The sequence below is a fragment of the Colossoma macropomum genome, unplaced genomic scaffold, assembly GCF_904425465.1.
Source record: "Colossoma macropomum unplaced genomic scaffold, Colossoma_macropomum, whole genome shotgun sequence".
Taxonomy (NCBI): domain Eukaryota; kingdom Metazoa; phylum Chordata; class Actinopteri; order Characiformes; family Serrasalmidae; genus Colossoma; species Colossoma macropomum.
In genome coordinates this window covers 15343164-15361563 of record NW_023494784.1, presented here as the reverse complement: position 1 = coordinate 15361563, position 18400 = coordinate 15343164, and the positions used below count along the sequence as shown (strand labels likewise).

The window sequence follows — 18400 nt, the reverse complement described above, 5'->3', positions numbered from 1 at the left end:
TGTCCTTGTGTCTGTGCACATAAAAGCGTGATATTTATGGTGAACAGCCACTTGCATGTAACATGAGTAGCAGCCAAAGAAGAAAAAAGAAATCACACTAAATCTGTAAAAAATAAAGCATTTATAATGGTAAAAAAAGCACCACTGTCACCACTGCCACCAGAGTGAGATCGAACTATGCTTAAAGTTAGCTGGTCAAATGAACATCCAATTATAAGCAAATCACAATTAGCCAGCTATAAATGTATATCATTTAGACAGCTTGTGGCAGTCATTGTTATTAGTTAGCCTCTAATGTTACAGTACATCAGCTAGCAAGATGGGGGCCCTGTCGAAATATCTTGCCTAGGGCCTCCAAAGTGCCAGGAAACAGCACAATGATTACCTTAATGTATTAAGAAAATGAAGAAAATGGAAAAAAAGGATAATTCATAAGTGTGGACTGAGTGTAACAATAAGGTGAAGTTAGTCAACATGTAATCAATGTTTTTGTCCAATACATGCAAACAGACTGACTGCACCCAAGATGAGGACATGATGCCAGCAATTTAAAAAAAATAGAGAATATGTTCTACACTCTCAATTTTCACTGACCTAACATACCATTTTCATGTGAACGGGAGGCCAAAACACATGAAAATGAAAACATTTTCAAAAATTTCAGGACCTTAGATCAAGTAACTTTGGAAAAACCAACCCTGGAGTTCAGTCAATGATGCAGCGCATATGGCTCCAAAAATGTACCCGTGCTTTGCTGCCAGATCCCTCAGCTTAATTGCCCCATACAGACAAACAAACAAATAAACACAGCTCACGGAAGTTCAGCTACTCGCGCAAGTTTGACAGCTCACACTGGAAACTCTTTTTCCGCCATCTGAAAGGTCAAAACAGACAACACACCGAAAATCAGCAGTGAGGAAGCATAAAACAGCTGTTTCCATATTCATCGCCAGGACACAGACTCCTCCGAGCGTCTGCTAAACGCCAGCCACGCACTCTCAACCGCCGGCTGGCCGGGCCCTCGCCAGCTTGTGGCTGGATGGCGTAGTGTACCAAGCTGTCTTGTGCAAAAGAAATCCTGCATAAAGCAAAGTTCTAATGAGAAATTAACAGATGTCAACAACTATATTCTCCCACTTGCATCCCTGCAGGGAGGCAGGTGCAGAGAGACTCACTACAGGGCCTCAAAGTCAGGCGGACGATTCAGATGCAACAAAAAAAGAGCCTTCAATCAAGGCAGGAAGGGTACAGATTGGGAAAAGGAATGACTGTGTGTGGGGAGGGGGCAACTGTCTTGGGCATCAGACCTCCAGTTAGCTACAAAGCTGCAGGCTCACGGCCAGAGCTATGAGAAGATTACAAGCTGTTAATAGGGCGGAACCAATGGGCTGAAGGCTGGGCATTGTGGCTCCCAGCATGCTCTGGGAAAGGTTGGCCTGGGCCGCTCAGATGCAGAAGGGGCCAGGGAGAGTCGCCCTGTGGGTCTTTTGTCCCCTCTGCCCGAGCGCAGTCGACATGACAGACCCCGAATCGAAACTCACTGTCACACACTCGCAGTTAGTCATGGCTGTTTGGAGCTGGAGCTGATTCTCCAAACACTTACAGACACACACAGGCAGGCATGCTGAGGACACACTGATTATAGCTGTCACTAACTACTCAGTGACAGCTGCTGGACGTGTCAAATTTCACTAATGAGGGCTATCACTCAGACAGCCTCCAAACGGAGCAAGAGCATCTCACAGCAGAGCTGCAAGAAGTGGGCATTGTTTTGAGAACGAGGACATGTTCTGTTGCTTTGATTTCTGAAACACTGTTCTCCAAACTACAGGCTTCCTTTTTAAACCTTTAGCATATGCGGCTACATTCACTTTTTAGATATGTTGGTGAAGTGGCTATTTCTGCTGTTTTATCTATTCTTTTCTTTTACAGTTTTTCTCAAACACTTTTGTCCATTCAGAAGCCACATTCTTAAAACAGTTAACACATAATACTAAACAGAAGCTTGCTGGGCAAAACAAATTTACTAATTTTTCCTCTTTTTTTCTACACTCTCAGAAATAAAGATACTAAACTGTCACTGGGGCAGTACCCCTCTTGTCACTGGGGTGGGACACTCGTGGCCACCTCTCAGTACCTTTAGTCAGGGAACATAACTGTTCCCTGTAATAATATATTTTCTAAGTTGTACTGTAATAATATGTTTTCTAAATTGTACTGTAATAATATATTTTCTAAGTTGTACTGACTCCACACACCCATGTCTCATCTCTTTATTTTATTGTTCTGTTATAAAACATTAGGTTATGAAAAGATACAAATACGTACTTTTCACCTGGAAAAACTTATTTACGGTGCACAATTGGACCTTAAAAACACTGTTGTACCTTTGAGGGAACATTTACATTGTTTATACCTTGATGAATAAAAAATGTACCTGCACAGAACCTTTATTTCTAACAGCGTATACTCCTGAAACAAAAGCGAGAGTGGTGGAGGGCAACACTGTCCAAAATGATGCCAAACTCCTACGCCCGAGTAAACATCGGTCAAGGGTTAGACTGCGTCAGAGGATCTCAAAGAAGGCTTTTTACATTCAGACCTTATTAAGCCGAACCTTTCATGAAATTCAGACAAAACAGTTATAGACCAGATCACCAGTCATGGCTTATCTATGACAGAACATGGAAGAGGGGTTCAACCCATCAACACACTGTAACATTATACAGTTTTAAAAAACCTGAATAGGTTAATCTGACATTGTGTAAATCTATGACACATGTTTCCAGTGTCAAACATTGTCTCCTGTTTGTCAGTGTTTGGGAAATGTTGCTTTCTACTATTCTCACATTTTTTTTAATTAGTATAGAAAAAAGAGAAAAGCAGAAACAAATATTTCTGTAGTATCTCAAGTGGATTTTCTTTTTTGCTCTTTTATCGATGTCTACATCAGCAGCTGATGATGACTGCTGAGTTAACAATCGTGCACAGGTACTGAAGGTATTTATAACTATGAGCTGTCATTACATGTTTTCCTTTCTTTTCTGCTCAGCTATCTACTGAACTTTTGTGTTTTTGTACTAGTGTGTTAATCGTTCTGTAAAAATATGTGAACAATGACTGAAAGCAATGAGAACATGTTAACACAATTGCAAAAGGACACCTCTGCTTTGCTAATAAAGTGATAATGGAAATTATGTTGACCCCAGTTCTGTTAAATGTGTTTTAATGATCAGGAAAAACTGTATTGTATATTGTATGAATTTCTTTTTAAAAACCTCACTAGGTACACATCCCTCTACTGACAAACACTGTGTCCAGCCTCCTGTGTGTCATCATTTGGGAAAAAGTTTCTTTCTACTATTCTCACCTTTTGTGTATTTGGAATAAAACTTTGGAATAAAAGCAGAAACAAAGGCTTCTGAATACCTCAGGTAAAATCTTTTAGTAAGTGGGGGCTGAAAGCACATGTGATGGATTTTCTACAAGCTACCACTACATGTTTTGTTTTACACAGCTATCCAAGGAACTTCTGTGTTTTTGTGTGAAGTCTGTTTCAATTGTTTTGAAAAAGTGTATAAAAAATGAGGGAAAGCAATAAGAAGGTGTTAACACATTTGCAAAAGGACACTTCTGCATTGCTAAGGAAGTCACAGTAAAGATTAAGTCGACTGCAGTTTTGTTAAATGTGTTTTAGTGATTAAGGAAGACCGTAATAACATATTTTCCGTTTGCTGTTGTTGCATTTTTTAACTTGTAAGGAGTGTGATCTTACAAAGCCAAAAGTTTGTAGATTTTTATTCAGTTTGTGTCACACTTTAAAGAAGAAAATGCATGAGAAAGAGTATATGTCACACATTAAATTAATCAGTAATAAGTGTTAACCGATCCCAGTTCTATACTGAATGTGCTCACATGCTTGAATGCATGCAATCTTTTAATCAGTGATAGAAAATGATCTTACTGCTGCCAATGAGGATGTGCATGCGGTGTAACTCCTCTGGTGGCAGATTTAAAGAGGCAGCTTTCCTTTTTTAAGCCTGGTCCACAGGTCATCAGGTTCATTTGGTTACTCCCTGATCCACTGTAATCAATCACATGCTAGAGATCCGCTAGATAAATGTTAAGTTGAAAAACACTGGACTATGCTCTTTAAATGTTTCAGTTAAATATGGCTTTGTATTCTTAGCTGATGATAAAAGTCCATATGGTAAGATCATGGATCTCCCCTTCAACCCAGACTGCTTTTCATGCTACTTTTGACAGTGATGAATCTCCTGCCTGCCACTGACATCTTTAACACAACCACAAAACCGCCATACAGGACCTATGTCGACCTCATATCGTCTAATAAAGTTTCTTTTGTGCATGTATGTGTGTGTGTGTGTGTTGCACTTTACTCCCACACTTTGTGGTAAGGGGGCAAAAGGAAGGTTAGAGGGGGAAATAGGAGACTGAAGGCTTATGGGATATGATGGATGAGGAGGGCTGGTATAGAGATGGAGGAACAAGCAATAAGAGACAGATGGAAAGAAAGGATACTGACTTGAACAGAGCACAGGCCGGCAAAAGAATGCAGCATTGAAAAAGACAATTCCTGAAAAAAAAAAAAGAATCGGAAACAAACCATGTCCACAGCCAAGACCATGTGGCACAAGAGCATTGCTTGGAAAGAGAGGGGAGGGGGTGACTTTCGTATACTCATTTTTACTGTGTCCTCTTCAGTGTTTGGAGGATGAGCTGTCTACCCCAATAACTCAACTCAACTCGACACATCCGGATTTTGCTTTTTAATAGTGTGCTGTGATTGCATGTGGTTGTTGGTGTGGTTCACTTGTTTAATAAGTCTCTCAAGTTCTAGATAGCTCAATTATTATTCTCATCCTGGCACATGTATCTCTTTTATGGGACTCCAAGCCCACCCTGGGAAGACTACAAGCCCCCCACACACACTTCCAGGCCTGCCAGTTAGAGAGCACAATCAACTGCGTAAGTAAACACAAAATTCTTGATATTTTAGCTTTTTTTTTATTACAAATACTATTTCATTATGCACATTTTTTCTTATTATGGACACTTTTTCAAAAAGTATTTGATTTTTGATTTGTTTTGTTGCTGTATTGTTGTGTTATTTCCGCTGCTATTATTTCATTAAAGCTCATACCAGCGGTCGGGATGGGTGGCAGTGAAATCAGAACTGAGCTTTGCTGCTTGCTAAAGTTAGCCTGTGGCTTCCTGCTTTGTGCTGTGGATGTGCAACATGATTGACTAACAAGCAGAGATGCCTCCTTTTCCTGCTTAGTTGGATAGTTGCACATAATCTGTTTTTCCTCACATGTACAAGGCCTGGGGCAGCCTCAGAAACCAGCACAGTTTATTGATAGCTGAGGAAATATTAATTAAATATTAGAAAAAGAGATGCTTGAAAACGATCAGATATGAGAGCAAACAGAACTCTCTCTCTCTCTCCCTCTCTTTCTCACACACACATACTTTCTCTCTTTCTTTCTCTAGCTCTCACAGGGGGCAGCTTTTCTGAGGGAGGGATGATCACTCATCAGATCATTGCTACTCTGAATGGTTTCAGGCCCACAGCCACTAATAAAGGTCTTGTAACACACTCACACACATACACACACATACACACACTGGCCTGTGTGAGCTCCCATGGTGCTCTTTGATGTTGCGTTGTGTCCAGGCCGTGTCCTCTTTTCACAGAGTGTCCACACTCGGCCAGTCATGAATATCCAAGAGTTCACTCCTCTTACAGGATTATCCCCTCTTTCTTTAACCGCTCAAACACTCTCAAAGCCCAGCTCTCTCTATCTCTTCTCTCTGTTATATATTCCCTTCTTTTTCTCTTTCTCTGTCTTTCTCTTCTCCATCTGTCTTTGTGTCTCTGACTCTTTCAGTAAACACATTGATCCACCCTGTATGGGAGTTCATCAGCTTTGGATCATAGACTTCTGGATGCGCGCACACACACACACACACACACACACACACACACACACACACACACTGATGTCCAGCTGGCCTTAAAAAGTGCACACAGTTAGAAACAGTACTGATGATTTCAAATACACACATTCACATCTGTAACTTAAGACTCATCTATACTTGAAAAACTTGAGACAACACAATTATTTTCACTATGTTGCCCTGAAAATTGTTTTGTTCATATTTATATTTTTGTAATTTTTACTTTTTAACACCATTTGGTCACACTAGTTGCCTTTATGCTGTGTAAAAATTTCAATTATGTATGGGCCAATACAAATGCTATAAACATGCTTGGAATAAAATGTCTTTACATTAACCTCCATTAAAAGTAAGTTCTGTAAAGTTGCCATTTTGGAGATTTTTTTTTCACAGCAACAATGTGATAACCACAGCTTTCAGAGCTATTGATTAAAACAGAAATAGCCAGGGGTATATATAATACACTAAACCCATTCTCAAAGAATAGAATTTTTACTTTTGTGATCTAATGACTCAAGAACAAGTAGCCAAGCAAAAGAAAAAAAACTTTAAATGGGAATACCACCAATTGTTCAAAATATTTGCTTAATTCAATGGTTAAGATGTAAACAAAGTCATTTAAACTGGTTTGATGTGAAATGCTTTGTTCTAGAGAAACGTACCAACTCAGAAATGTTCACAGTGGTGGTGATAGGAACCAGACATCTAAAACTTCCTCAGAGAAAGTGTTTAAATGAAATGGTCACAAAAACTCTGCTTGATTTCTAAAATACATTAACGAATTAAAACACATAAAAACTTCACGGAGGAGTACATCCCAAAAGAAAACTTATTTCCTCAGATTTACTGCAGTTTTACCATCATCAACGTTATGTATAAAAACTCAGAATACACGTGTAGGTTCACTGGTAGTTTTGGACAATAAATAAATGGCCACATTTGTGTTGTAGACATAGTGATCTCTGGTTCTCATCACCACCTCCGTAAAGAAATTTAAGTTCGTAATGTTCTCTTCAATTAACCATTTAACATCAAATCACTCTGAGTGAATTTGTTTACATCTCAACAATAGAACTGTGCAGAAATTTTCAAAAGTTGGTGGAAGTCCCCTGTAAGTGGTGTGTTTCTCCTTTTATGGGTTCTTTCTGCTCTGAAATAAAATACTAATACTCTTCAAAATGAGAGGTGTAAGCAACAGAAAAGCAGCCCAGATGCTGAACTAACAGAACAGAATGAAATTACACCCAAAAAGGGAATTAATAACTCAAAATGAATGGCTAAAGCATAACTAAGTGAAGAGTACTTTCCTCACAAATATGTCTAGGTAAAATTAAAAGTGTTATCATCAGATGATGCTCAGAGAAGCACAAATCCATCAAAATTTTACTTAAAGGAATGGTTTTGCAAACAATCAAACACACACAAGTTTCCACTTACCCCGGATGTAGTCAATCAGTCAAGGGATATTAGACATCCATTTTTGGCTTATTTAGATTAGTGCTGGACTTAAAAGGCTAATGTTGCTAACAAACACAAGCAGTCGATAGTCACCCAAATCTTTTCTGTAACTACATCCCCAAAACATCTCTCAACTTGCTCAATCCGCATCCAGATCTTTATTGAGATTGTCGATGTAGTTTTGAGGACAGTATGACTTACTATGAAACATAAAAATGAACAAAACCTCACTGTGCAGCTGAATGCTTTGGGCAGTTATTTTTGTCAGGCGTTGTGCAAAATTATGCCTCCCCATAGAATCCAGCTCCAGTTTGTGTGCATTCATGCCATGCAGGCAGATGTGCAGATGTCCTGAAGTACTCAGTTAACCATTCGAGGTGCCAGTATTCTAATACTGAAATCACTACTCAGGTATTTTTTTTGCTTTAACAGTTAAAGTGAGTTTTAACAGCTAAAGTTTTGCTCATATTTGTGAGTTGTGTTATATTTTTTTCTCCAGAACATAAGTGACTTAGCGTGAGCATGTTACCAAGGACGTGTTGTTAAAGACGTGACTGACAAGGCAGACATAGCACAGCTTTTATCACTACATAGGCTAAACTGTTATTGACTACAAACAATTAAAATACATTTCTTTGACAAACTGACATGTTAGCACTTTGTCTGAACAGGATAAAACACCTGCAGAAGATGACCAGTCTCTACCAGCATTCAGTGTTGTACCAATTATCTGTGTAGCTCATTAGCTCAAATAATGCACCTCAGTTTTGTTAGTCACCTAACAGAAAAAAACAACTTTAGGCTATTTTTGGATAAGTAACATATTTTGTAATATGTTTCTCTCATTTTGGTGTTGTTTTTTTCCTTTTCTGCAGTTAACTGGATATCCATTCATTAGCACAAAATAAGTTGAAATGCCCATCCCTACTATGGGTGATAGATCTATTATTTCTGTTTTTTAAACATGTAAAGGCAGACGTCAATATAACACCTTATGCATTTGGCTACAAGATTAAGTTTGTTCATTTTTATAGTTCACAGTAAGTCATCCTGTGCCCTAAACAACATTGACAAGTCTGTACAATATTAATAAAGGCCTGGATGGGGTTTGAGTGGGTTAAGAAAAGTTTTGGGGATGTAAAAGATTTGGGTGACTATTGATTTATGGTGTTTATTAGCTATATTAGCCTCATTGCTCCAGTTAAAAACTAAAAAAGCAACATTTAAACATCAAAAAAGTCTTGGCTGAATATCTGTGGTAAGTGGAAAATTGTGTATATTTGATTTCTCACTTAACCATTCTTTTAAGTACAAATACATGTAAAAGTAATGAGAAAAAGAAACTTTCAGTTGGCTTTACAAAGCCAGCTAATAAAGTGTCAAATTTAAAACAGTTGCAGAGCAGCGCTGATATAACTTAATTTAGTTTATACAGTAATTCCAAGAAGTTGTCATGGTGTTGCTACTTGATTGCAATAGTATTCCAGCTTGTTGTTAGGCTGTTGCTTGGTGGTTGTTGGGTGGTTGCTAAGGTTTTGCTAGGTGTTTGATATGCTATTTTAGGTGGTTGTTAAGGTGTTTTGTAAGCTGTTGCTGTGCTATCCAAGGTAGTTGCTAAGGCATTGATAGGTAATTGTTATGGTATCACAAGTGGCTGCTAAGGTGTTGCTAGGCCATTACTATTGAATCCCAAATGGTTGTTTAGGTGTTGGAAGGCCATTGCTATGTTAGTTCTGATGATGCTAGGGGTTAGTATGGGTGTTATTAGTGTGGATGAAGGTTTGTAGTGTAAATTTAGTATATTATTTTGTAACTGTTACTGCTCTACATAAATGCGTGTGGGTAAGATTAGTTCTACTAACTAGTTTCATTTGTGCTACTTCTGTTAGGTTCCTACCTTTAAACAGTACATTAAAAGTCACACATGAGGGTCTTTCAGTGGTGCTTAGCCCCTCCAGACAGTGCCATGTGCTGCTAAAGGAAGAACAGATGAAGGAGAAAGAGAGAATCAGTCTTCCCCAGGGAGAAATGCTCTCATATGGCTACTGTAACAACACCCCCAACCCACACACATACACACACACTTCACTCACACCATCTCAGTGCATGATGGTTTCTTGGCATGATTATAGGGTGAATGAATAACATTAATAGTAAAGATGGTGAATAAATTAAACACATGATCTAAAACTGTAACAAAGATGCAAGACTGCAAACTACAATGAAGAGATTATCTTCTCTCTCTCTCTCTCTCTCTCTCTCTCTCTCTCTATGTCTCTCATACACTGTCTATTATCTCACTAAGCTACAGATGCACTTCTTTATTTGTTTATTTTTTCTCTTTTCTTTCTTTCATTTTGTGTTTTTGATGCCACCTTTGATGCATTGCTCCAATCCTCTCCGTCTAATCCTTTGCACCAACACGGCCCAGAGACTGAAAAGGCCTGCATCTGGACTGAACCAGGGGATTTGAGAATGGGTTTGAAATGTAAGTGTAACACACGCGCACACACACAGAAGATGCACCATGAATATTCAAACCGTAAACAACACAATCTGTGAGTTCAAGAAAAGAAGGACTGTTGCCTTCCGTGAGGACTGAGTATCCCCCCTTTCTTAGAGTCCATCCAGTAGTGGACAGAACAGAGTCCTCAAGAAAACCTGTTTGATACTTTCTGCATAATTTAATGGTAGAGATGTCAAAAAAGTCTTTCACAGTCATCCATTGATAATTAATAATATATATAATGTTGATGCTGGTAAAATAGTGGTAAATCTGAAAGAACAAGGTTCTTGTTGGTATTATTTTGCTCTCCACCAAGAATAACTTTGTATCAAAACTGTCATTAAACAATGTCTCAGGCATCAGGCAGCATACTCATAACTGTTTCTTGTAACATCTTATGAAGGAGCTTTTAAAGCCAGTAAACTCTTCAGACGTCTGGTTCCCATCACCACCTCTGTGAACAATTCTGATTGTAGTTTCTCTAGAAGGGAGCATATCATATCTAATCACTCTGAATTAATTTGATCACATTTTCTGATGTAACTATGCAGAGATTTGTTTTTGTGTGTTTTTTAGTGAGTTAAATTCACCCTTTAATGTTTACTATGTCAGCTACTCAGCAGTGTTGGGAAGAAACCATGGGGAATCCATGTGATTAGCCCCAGTTTTAAGCATCCATTTTGTTGTATCTTCTCAAGTCTTCAGCACTCTTTCAGTGACACCGGGTGAAGAAGGAAACTAACTGGAGTGCAGTGAATCCAATTAGCCTTCTTGGCTTTGTGTAAGACCTGTGAGGTGAGGGAGTGTAGCTTCTTAATGCAGAGCTAACCGCTGTGCTAGCATAACCGCAGCAATTACTGCACCGTTCAGACAAAATCACATACACTTACATTATAGTCAACACAGCTCCTCAACATTCACCCACAGCATTTACATAATCGAATTTCTGCAGTTTGTTGTCACTCATTTAACCCCTGAATCGCTGTTTCATTACAGATAATGGCGCACGTTTTCTGCTACCTGCTTCACCAACCATGGATCGGCTAATTAGTGGCTTTTGACTGGCCTTCTAGGAGCAAGAGGGAGATCCTTATTAAGGTGGGGCTGCTGTCGGTGGGTCGGCGGGGGAGGTGCACGGTGATTAATTCGGAAACGTGATAGCATGTAATTCTCATTACCTTTCGGGGGTAATTGCATTTTACGTGGAGCAAATGGGCTAGGCGGCGAAGACTGCTAACAAGCAGATGTTTGAAAAGGGAGACAAGGCAGTTAGCAGCCTGCTTGATTCTGTTTAACTCAATCTTGAGTCCAACTCGAGAGCTAAAACCTCTTAGACAGATTCTCACTTTGAGGGCCCCTGTCATGGAAAACTAACGTTTCCTCAATTTCTGTCTAATAAAACAGGTACAGTCACTCCCTAGCACATATGCTACCGGAAACTGGATTTCTCAATGAACCCAAGGTGCATTCCAATTGCCCTTGTAGTTCCCTAAAAAGTGTACTACACAGGGTTTTTAGACATTTTAAGGGTGATTCCACACCACAGGAAGTGAAAACATTTCGTTGGAAGGGAACTTCAAACTGCAGAGAGAGTGATGAACAGCTTATCACTTTGCAGGAAGCTGCAGGAAAGTTTACTCATCGGTCATTGCAGGTCTCTTGAAGCTGTGTGTTTGATTATGACACTGTAGTACATTCCAAATTAAGGTGTTTATCAACTCCAGTTCCCTTAACCGACATCCAGCACTCAAGTGTGTAGGGAACATAACAGTCCTGCTGAGGGACCCTGCAGAATAGAACGCAGCTCCTGACTTTCTGAGTTGGGGGCATGTCCACAAAAAAGCATTGGTGGCCGCTGATAGCTGGATTGTAAACTGGATTCCAATATTGACATCTTTGTAAGCCATACACTGCAGGCTAATGTCATTTCTAATCTTTTACTCTCATCAACACATAAAAAAGTGCACCAAAAAACGGATCATTTAAATGTATAAAAATATTACTCATTTGCGCAACCATGAAAGCCATGATGTTAATAATCAAGTTGTAATTACTTAATTTCTAGACAGGTTGTTTGCACCATCAGGTCAAAAATTCAAATGTACTTATTTTAGTGAGAAGAACAAACTCAAAAAGACAAGCAATGAGAGAGTATAGGGTGGAGTCACCCAGAATTCCTAGCGAGTCAGTGGATTTCTGTATATTAGTTCTTTTTTGGCCTTCAGATGTTGTTTTCGAACAAACAACACTTTCACATGTTATATGTGGATTAAACAGAAGTTTGGATGCACTTTACATGTTTCAGGTTTTCTAACCATGAATGTGTTTAGTCCAGTTGTAACAAAACAACTTAAATGACTGCCAATGCAGTAATTTTTCTCAAAGCTGTTATTAGATTGTGTAACTCTGAAAACTCTTTTTGAAAAGGTTTTCTTACACATTTCAGCTTGTGATCACAAATACGTTGATGTGAAAATTAAAGAAGCAAATGTAGTTACTTGAACTTAAAAGTTCAAGTTTCTGAACCAGCACAGTTTGCGTGATGTATACTAATACTTTGTTAAATTTATAAGTTTGAGTGTATTCAACACCGTGCCTTACAGATAACTTAAAAAACTGAGTTTCAAAATCTACTCATTTGTTTCAACAAACTACCTCTAATAGTTTGAGTAAACTTAACTTTTCAGCACTCGTAAAAAGAAGGTTCTTTCAGGAGTTTTAGGAAAGACAATGATTCCCTATAGAACCAGGAACACTCAAAGAACCATTTGCATGCTTAAAGGGTTCTTTACATGGTGAAATGGATCTTCAGGTTGATGGAGAATGTGATGTAGATTCTGTATAGAAACTTTTTGAAAATGGATCTATATAGCACCAAAAAGGGTTCTGCTATTGATCTGGTGTCTGAAATTGTTACAAATGTATATAGAGCATTTTGAAATGAAACTCTTCATAAATCTACCTATTATTATACCTTGGCAGTTTAGCTCTGCCCATTAACACTAAGGCTATAAGGAGTGTTTCAGCCTGGACTGGACTTTTTGAATGAGGCACAATACAGGGCAGCCGATCACAAAAGAAGTTATTTACACAGGTCAGTCTTAAAGCTACATGAAAGAGTGAAATCAGAAAATTCTCAAACAAACTGTAGATTTTCTTGCTAGGTTAATTTACCGTTATTATTTATTATTATAAGCTTAATTTATTGATTTATTTGTTTATTGTTGGCAGTGAGTTGTTCTGTTTTAAACCACTGGTGTACCTTTAAGGGAATATTTACATCGTTTGTACCTTGATGAACAAAAATGTACCTGCACAGAACCTTTATTTCTAACAGTGATATGCTTTTTTTGAGGGGCACCGGGGGTCTAAGGTGCGCTAGCCTGTTGACAGGCCGTTGTTTCGTTGAGCTGTGTGTCCTGATAGAATGTGTTCTCAGTTCAGCGGAGGAGCACAAACAGACTGTCCGGTGAAATTACCTTTGCCCACCTTATGTGGAGATGTGCAGTGTTTTATGAATAGTTTATTGTCTTAATTTGTGCTTCACAAAAACACAACAAACAGCAGAGTAAACTCTCCTCGCGTGTCCTCGGGATGCTGTAGGACTTTTCGTGCTCTGAATTCCTCTAAACTCACTCGCTGAAACACAGAGAGATAAACAAACGCTAGATATGAATATTCAGAGAGCAAGTTCGCTCCATATCGTTCCAGCTCTAGAGGCTGCTGGAAAACATCGCAACAGTGCGGAAAAGCTGCCGTCCAGCTGCTGCCATTTAGTTGAGTATAATCCGCCGCGCACACCGCTGTATTTACTCTGCAGGCACTGCATATCTCACTAACTCAGCTCACACAGCCCACCACGCTGTCTGCCCCCCCAGCTACATCACCTCCTCAGAGCTGAGAGTCAGGTCTTTTATGCGGTTTTGAGGACCACATTAATCGATCAAAGTTAATAAACAGATGTTATTAAGGTCGACTGGATTCGTGCCTTATAATTCAGGTCCTCATTCAGAGAAGCTGAACTCGAATAAGCAGTTACAGCACGAGAGTCTCTTTTTCTTCTCTCAAATCATTTTAAAATAAGAAGAATTAAAATGGGAGCGTGCTTCTTCACACAGGCGAATTCTACTGTATAATAGCAAGACAGAAATCAAACACTACTATAATAATAATAATAATAATAATAATAATAATAATTATTATTATTATTATTATTATTAAACTGTTGTTGTTTTATTGGTATTAGAAAAGAGAAAAATGGCTGTTTTGATGTTTCTCCAAAAGCAATAGTTAATTAAAATTTAATTAATTAAAAGTTATTCGTTTGATTTAATTTGCGTCGAATAGATGGACAAGAAAATTCATATTTGAACATCCTGTTTCAGTGCGAGATTTAATATGTAGCTTCTGTTATTTTGTTGGGGTTTTTTGTGCTTGTACTCTTCAAGCATCCTTTACAAGACACGTAACATGATTTTCCATAATAATAATAATAACAATAATAATAATAATAATAATAATAATCTTATCTTTACATTTTAAGGAAGGTGATGGACTTGTGTTTTGTTGGATGTGAACTAAAAAGTTTTAATGACAAATTTAACAGTCTGGAGGACTGAGTGCACTCAGCCTTTCGTAGTGTTTACTTACGTAGTGCTTACAGCAATTCGCCAGCCAGTAACAGTGAGTGTCTATAGGCCTGTTTCTGTTCATGGATGACATGATTCACCCTTAACGACATAAACAGTGGAAGCAACATGGAGAAGATACTGTTTCAGCTCTGAAATGGCAGATATCATGTGGTTAATAAGGCGGTGAGTTATTGAGGCTCAGATTAAGATTTAAGATTAAAGATTAAGACTTCTTCCATCCTCCTTTCACCCAACAGGGATCTGAAAAGCAGCCAAAGCGACACACGTCTGACAATTGAATGTAAAAATACGAATTAATTCAGCTGAAATTTGATAAATCATGTTACAGGTCGGTGTTTGTTTGCAGAATGTGCTGCTGAGGACTTCTCTCTGACTGGAAGAAGAAAAAAGCACAAGACAAGCGATACGATTCACTTTAAACCTTTTTATTATTATTATTATTTGAACTACATTTACAGTTCTCACATCATCCCTCATTCATTTGAAAATACAATCGAAAATAAGTCAATAAATATCGTCTCGCACTTTTATAAAAAATAAAAGATGATCATTCTTTGCGTCGGTCAATGACATGGCAGTAAGAACAGAGACAACAAAGAGAGAAGAATATGAGACAGAGAGAAAGAGAGAGAGAGAGAGAGGGGGAGAGAGAGGTGAACAGGTGCAATAAGAGTTCTCCAGGCTCGCTCTAAAGCCCGAAGCGCGAGTTTCAGTCCTAAAATAAAATCTCTCATTCTGTACAAACACTGTCTACATATTTACATGGTTTATTTACACATCATAATAATAATAATAATAGTAATAATAATAACAGTTTTGTAGAGGTGGCTGAACAGTTACAGCACGTTCACAATCGATGATGAGCTACACTGAAATGTCCGTGTGGAGGAAAATAATCACCTACTGGAGCTAAACGGGTTAAAAAAGCTACGTTAGTGTCACTGATCCGGCTGTGTCAGCTCCCCATCAGCCTCACCTCTGTCTATCAGATACAGTCTTTCTGAGGCTACAGTGGGAAGGAAATAGTGCGTTTAGTTTACCTGATTCAAAACAGCGCGTCTGTTTCACGTGAATAAAACAGAATTATTGCCAAAAGTAAATAAACTGAGAGGGAAAGTTGTGAGATGATGTTTTGAGTGTGTGTGGAAACATACAGCGGTATTTTTCAGTGTATTGTCAGTATATTCCTATGTAAAATAAATATATTGCAATTTTAAACACATGCCATTTTTGAGTGGGCTGGTCCTGCAGGGCACCGTTTGTGAACGAGGACCCTTTGCTGGACTGAGGCCGCTCTGAGTGCGATATACTGAACACACATTGCAATATATTCATTTTACCGCACACACCACTCTGGGCTGTAGCCGCGTGTCCCGGATGTGCACCATTTGAACCAGGTGAACTTTAACGCACTACACTATACGAGTCCGTGTCATATGTGGCCTCCCGAGTCATTTGGAGTCGCTGGCGAGCCTCGTCATGGCCACTGCGCTCATGCTGGTCACGTGCGGCGGCGGTGGCGGCGGCGGGACCTGGCACATGCTGCACGGACACGGCATGCCCGCGCCCCAGTGCTGGAAGCTCGAGGCCGCGGGAGGAGCCTTCAGCAGTCCGTGGTGCGCTCGCACAGAGGCCACGGCGGAAAGGCCGGGTGCGCTGGCGGCGCTGGGCGGGAGGAGCGCATGATGCACCGCGTGCGAGGCGGCGGGGTGCGCGGGTAGAGGCGCCGCGTGGGCCAGCGCGCCGCACGCGGACGGGTGAAAAGCGGCGTGGTGGCCTGCCGCGCCCGCCGCCGTTGCTCCCGCCGCTGCTCCACCGGCAGCCGCAGCCGCCGCTGCCGCCGCCGCGCTCGCGCCGCCGCCGTAGATCTCGCTGACGAGCCGCTTCATCTCTTCCAGCGAGTTGCTGAGCATCAAAATGTAGTTGCGCGCGAGCAGTAGCGTGGCGATCTTGGAGAGCTTGCGCACAGAGGGCCCGTGCGCGTACGGCATGACCTCGCGCAGGCCGTCCATGGCGATGTTGAGGTCGTGCATGCGCTTGCGCTCGCGGCTGTTGATCTTGAGCCGGATGGTCTGCAGTTCGGACTCGGAGAGCAGCTTGCGGTCCTTCTTGGAGAACATCTTCAAGCCCAGCGCGCCGCCGCAGTCGTCCGCGACCGAGGCGGAGGAGAGCGCGCGGCCATCGATGCCTCCCAGATCGCCCGGAGAGTCGCCCTGCGTGGAGGACACGGCGCCCGAGAACCCGGCCGACTTCTTCATGGCGGCGGAGGAGAGGAACAGGTCGTCCGCTTCGGGAGAGGACGGACGGCTGGACACGCGGCTCGTGTCGGAGTCCATGGCGCGCGCGGCTGGGCTCTCAGCAGGTCACTCGAGGAGAGCAGAGTCTGGGCGCACGGAAGAGAGAGCGAGGTTAACACACACAGCAGAAATGATTTTTTTAACCTGAAAATCTACGTGCAAATCGACCCATGAACAAGCGCGAGCTCAGGAACGAGGGCCCTAAAGTTTTTTCACGAGCTTAATGAGACGGAAACTTTACTTGTAACCTTGTTTTTCCGAGTCTTAAACCGATCACAGACAGTAAGTTCGCGACTTTTTCCGACTTTACACAACGAGTATGAACTTACCGAGAAGCACGTGCACCGCACGCTGTCGCTGTTTCAATGTTGTTTGTCGGAAGTTTCACTTTGTTGTTGTTGTTATTCCGTGTGTGAGTCCGTGACGGCGCGTTTGGCACGCGGGGAGTGGCGCGGGCGTTTTATAAGCGCGCGCGCCCCCCGCCACCTGGACCCAAGTCAGTGGGACAATGTGACCGAGTTATTTTTTTTTTCTCTGAGAGTCCGTCAAGGACCAATGGGCTTCGTGCGAACCGAAGGAGGGGGAGGGGCTGTGAGGGGTGTGTGTCGGGGGGGGGGTGTTCAAATCTGATGTCAAGACAGAGAAACGAGGCTTCATTAAGTCAATCAGAGCCGCTCCGCATATGGCGCCGAGGAGCTTAGATCAGAAACCATCAGATAAAGCCCGCAGAGAAACACGACCACCCGCCAAACCCCCGAGCAGAGGAAGAGCTCAGACCCACTGAGAAACTGCGGCGAACTTTCAAACTTCAGCTGCATTTTATTCAGCAATAAAGTGAGATTACACACAGATACAGACAGAGAGAAAGAGGCAAAAAGTGCAGTTTAGATTAGAATATATCCTATCAGTGCAAAAGCATAAGAGACGATTATGTAAACAAATAAACAAATAAATAAATAAAATTTTAAATGTACCTTTAGTTTCTAAACAGAATGTCTGATGCGTCACTCATAACTTTATTAAGATCACTTATGAAGATCTGAGTGAAGGTCAGAACTTCAGCGTGCACTCAGTGACACGCGCGCGCGCAGGGAGCTTATTGTTTTAACCCGGCGACCCCTGCGGGCGCCTGACAGCTGATGGCGCGCGCGACCGGTTTCAGCCGTTAGAATGCGTTTAAAATGATTAATAAACGGAGCGTGAAGAACTGATTTAACGGCTCTGTTCAGAGAGAGAGAGAGAGAGAGAGAGAGAGAGAGAGAGAGAGAGACCAACAAGTAGGCCGGTGGGATTAGAATAAATAAAAATACACTGCGATGATATTAATACAGTTATTATTATTATTATTATTATTATTATTATTATTATTATTAATGTTAATTATGTTATTTTATCCATTATGCAGAAGAGCCAACACTGAGAAGTTATAGTTCACGGTGGTTTAGCTCACTGTACATTTTGGTTACTTATGATCTCTATTATAGTTTATTGTAGGTCTATAAAGA

General features: G+C 40.7%; 1 protein-coding gene across 1 annotated transcript; it reads right to left on the bottom strand.

The window, feature by feature from the left end:
- Nucleotides 1-15024: 15024 nt before the first annotated feature.
- olig2 (oligodendrocyte lineage transcription factor 2) lies at nucleotides 15025-17323 on the bottom strand. Its single transcript, XM_036573397.1, has 2 exons — nucleotides 17225-17323; nucleotides 15025-16981 (listed from the first exon to the last, which is right to left on the bottom strand). Exon 2 carries the CDS (start codon nucleotides 16932-16934, stop codon nucleotides 16050-16052), a length of 885 nt encoding a protein of 294 aa, XP_036429290.1. The 5' UTR covers nucleotides 16935-16981; nucleotides 17225-17323; the 3' UTR covers nucleotides 15025-16049.
- Nucleotides 17324-18400: the final 1077 nt, after the last annotated feature.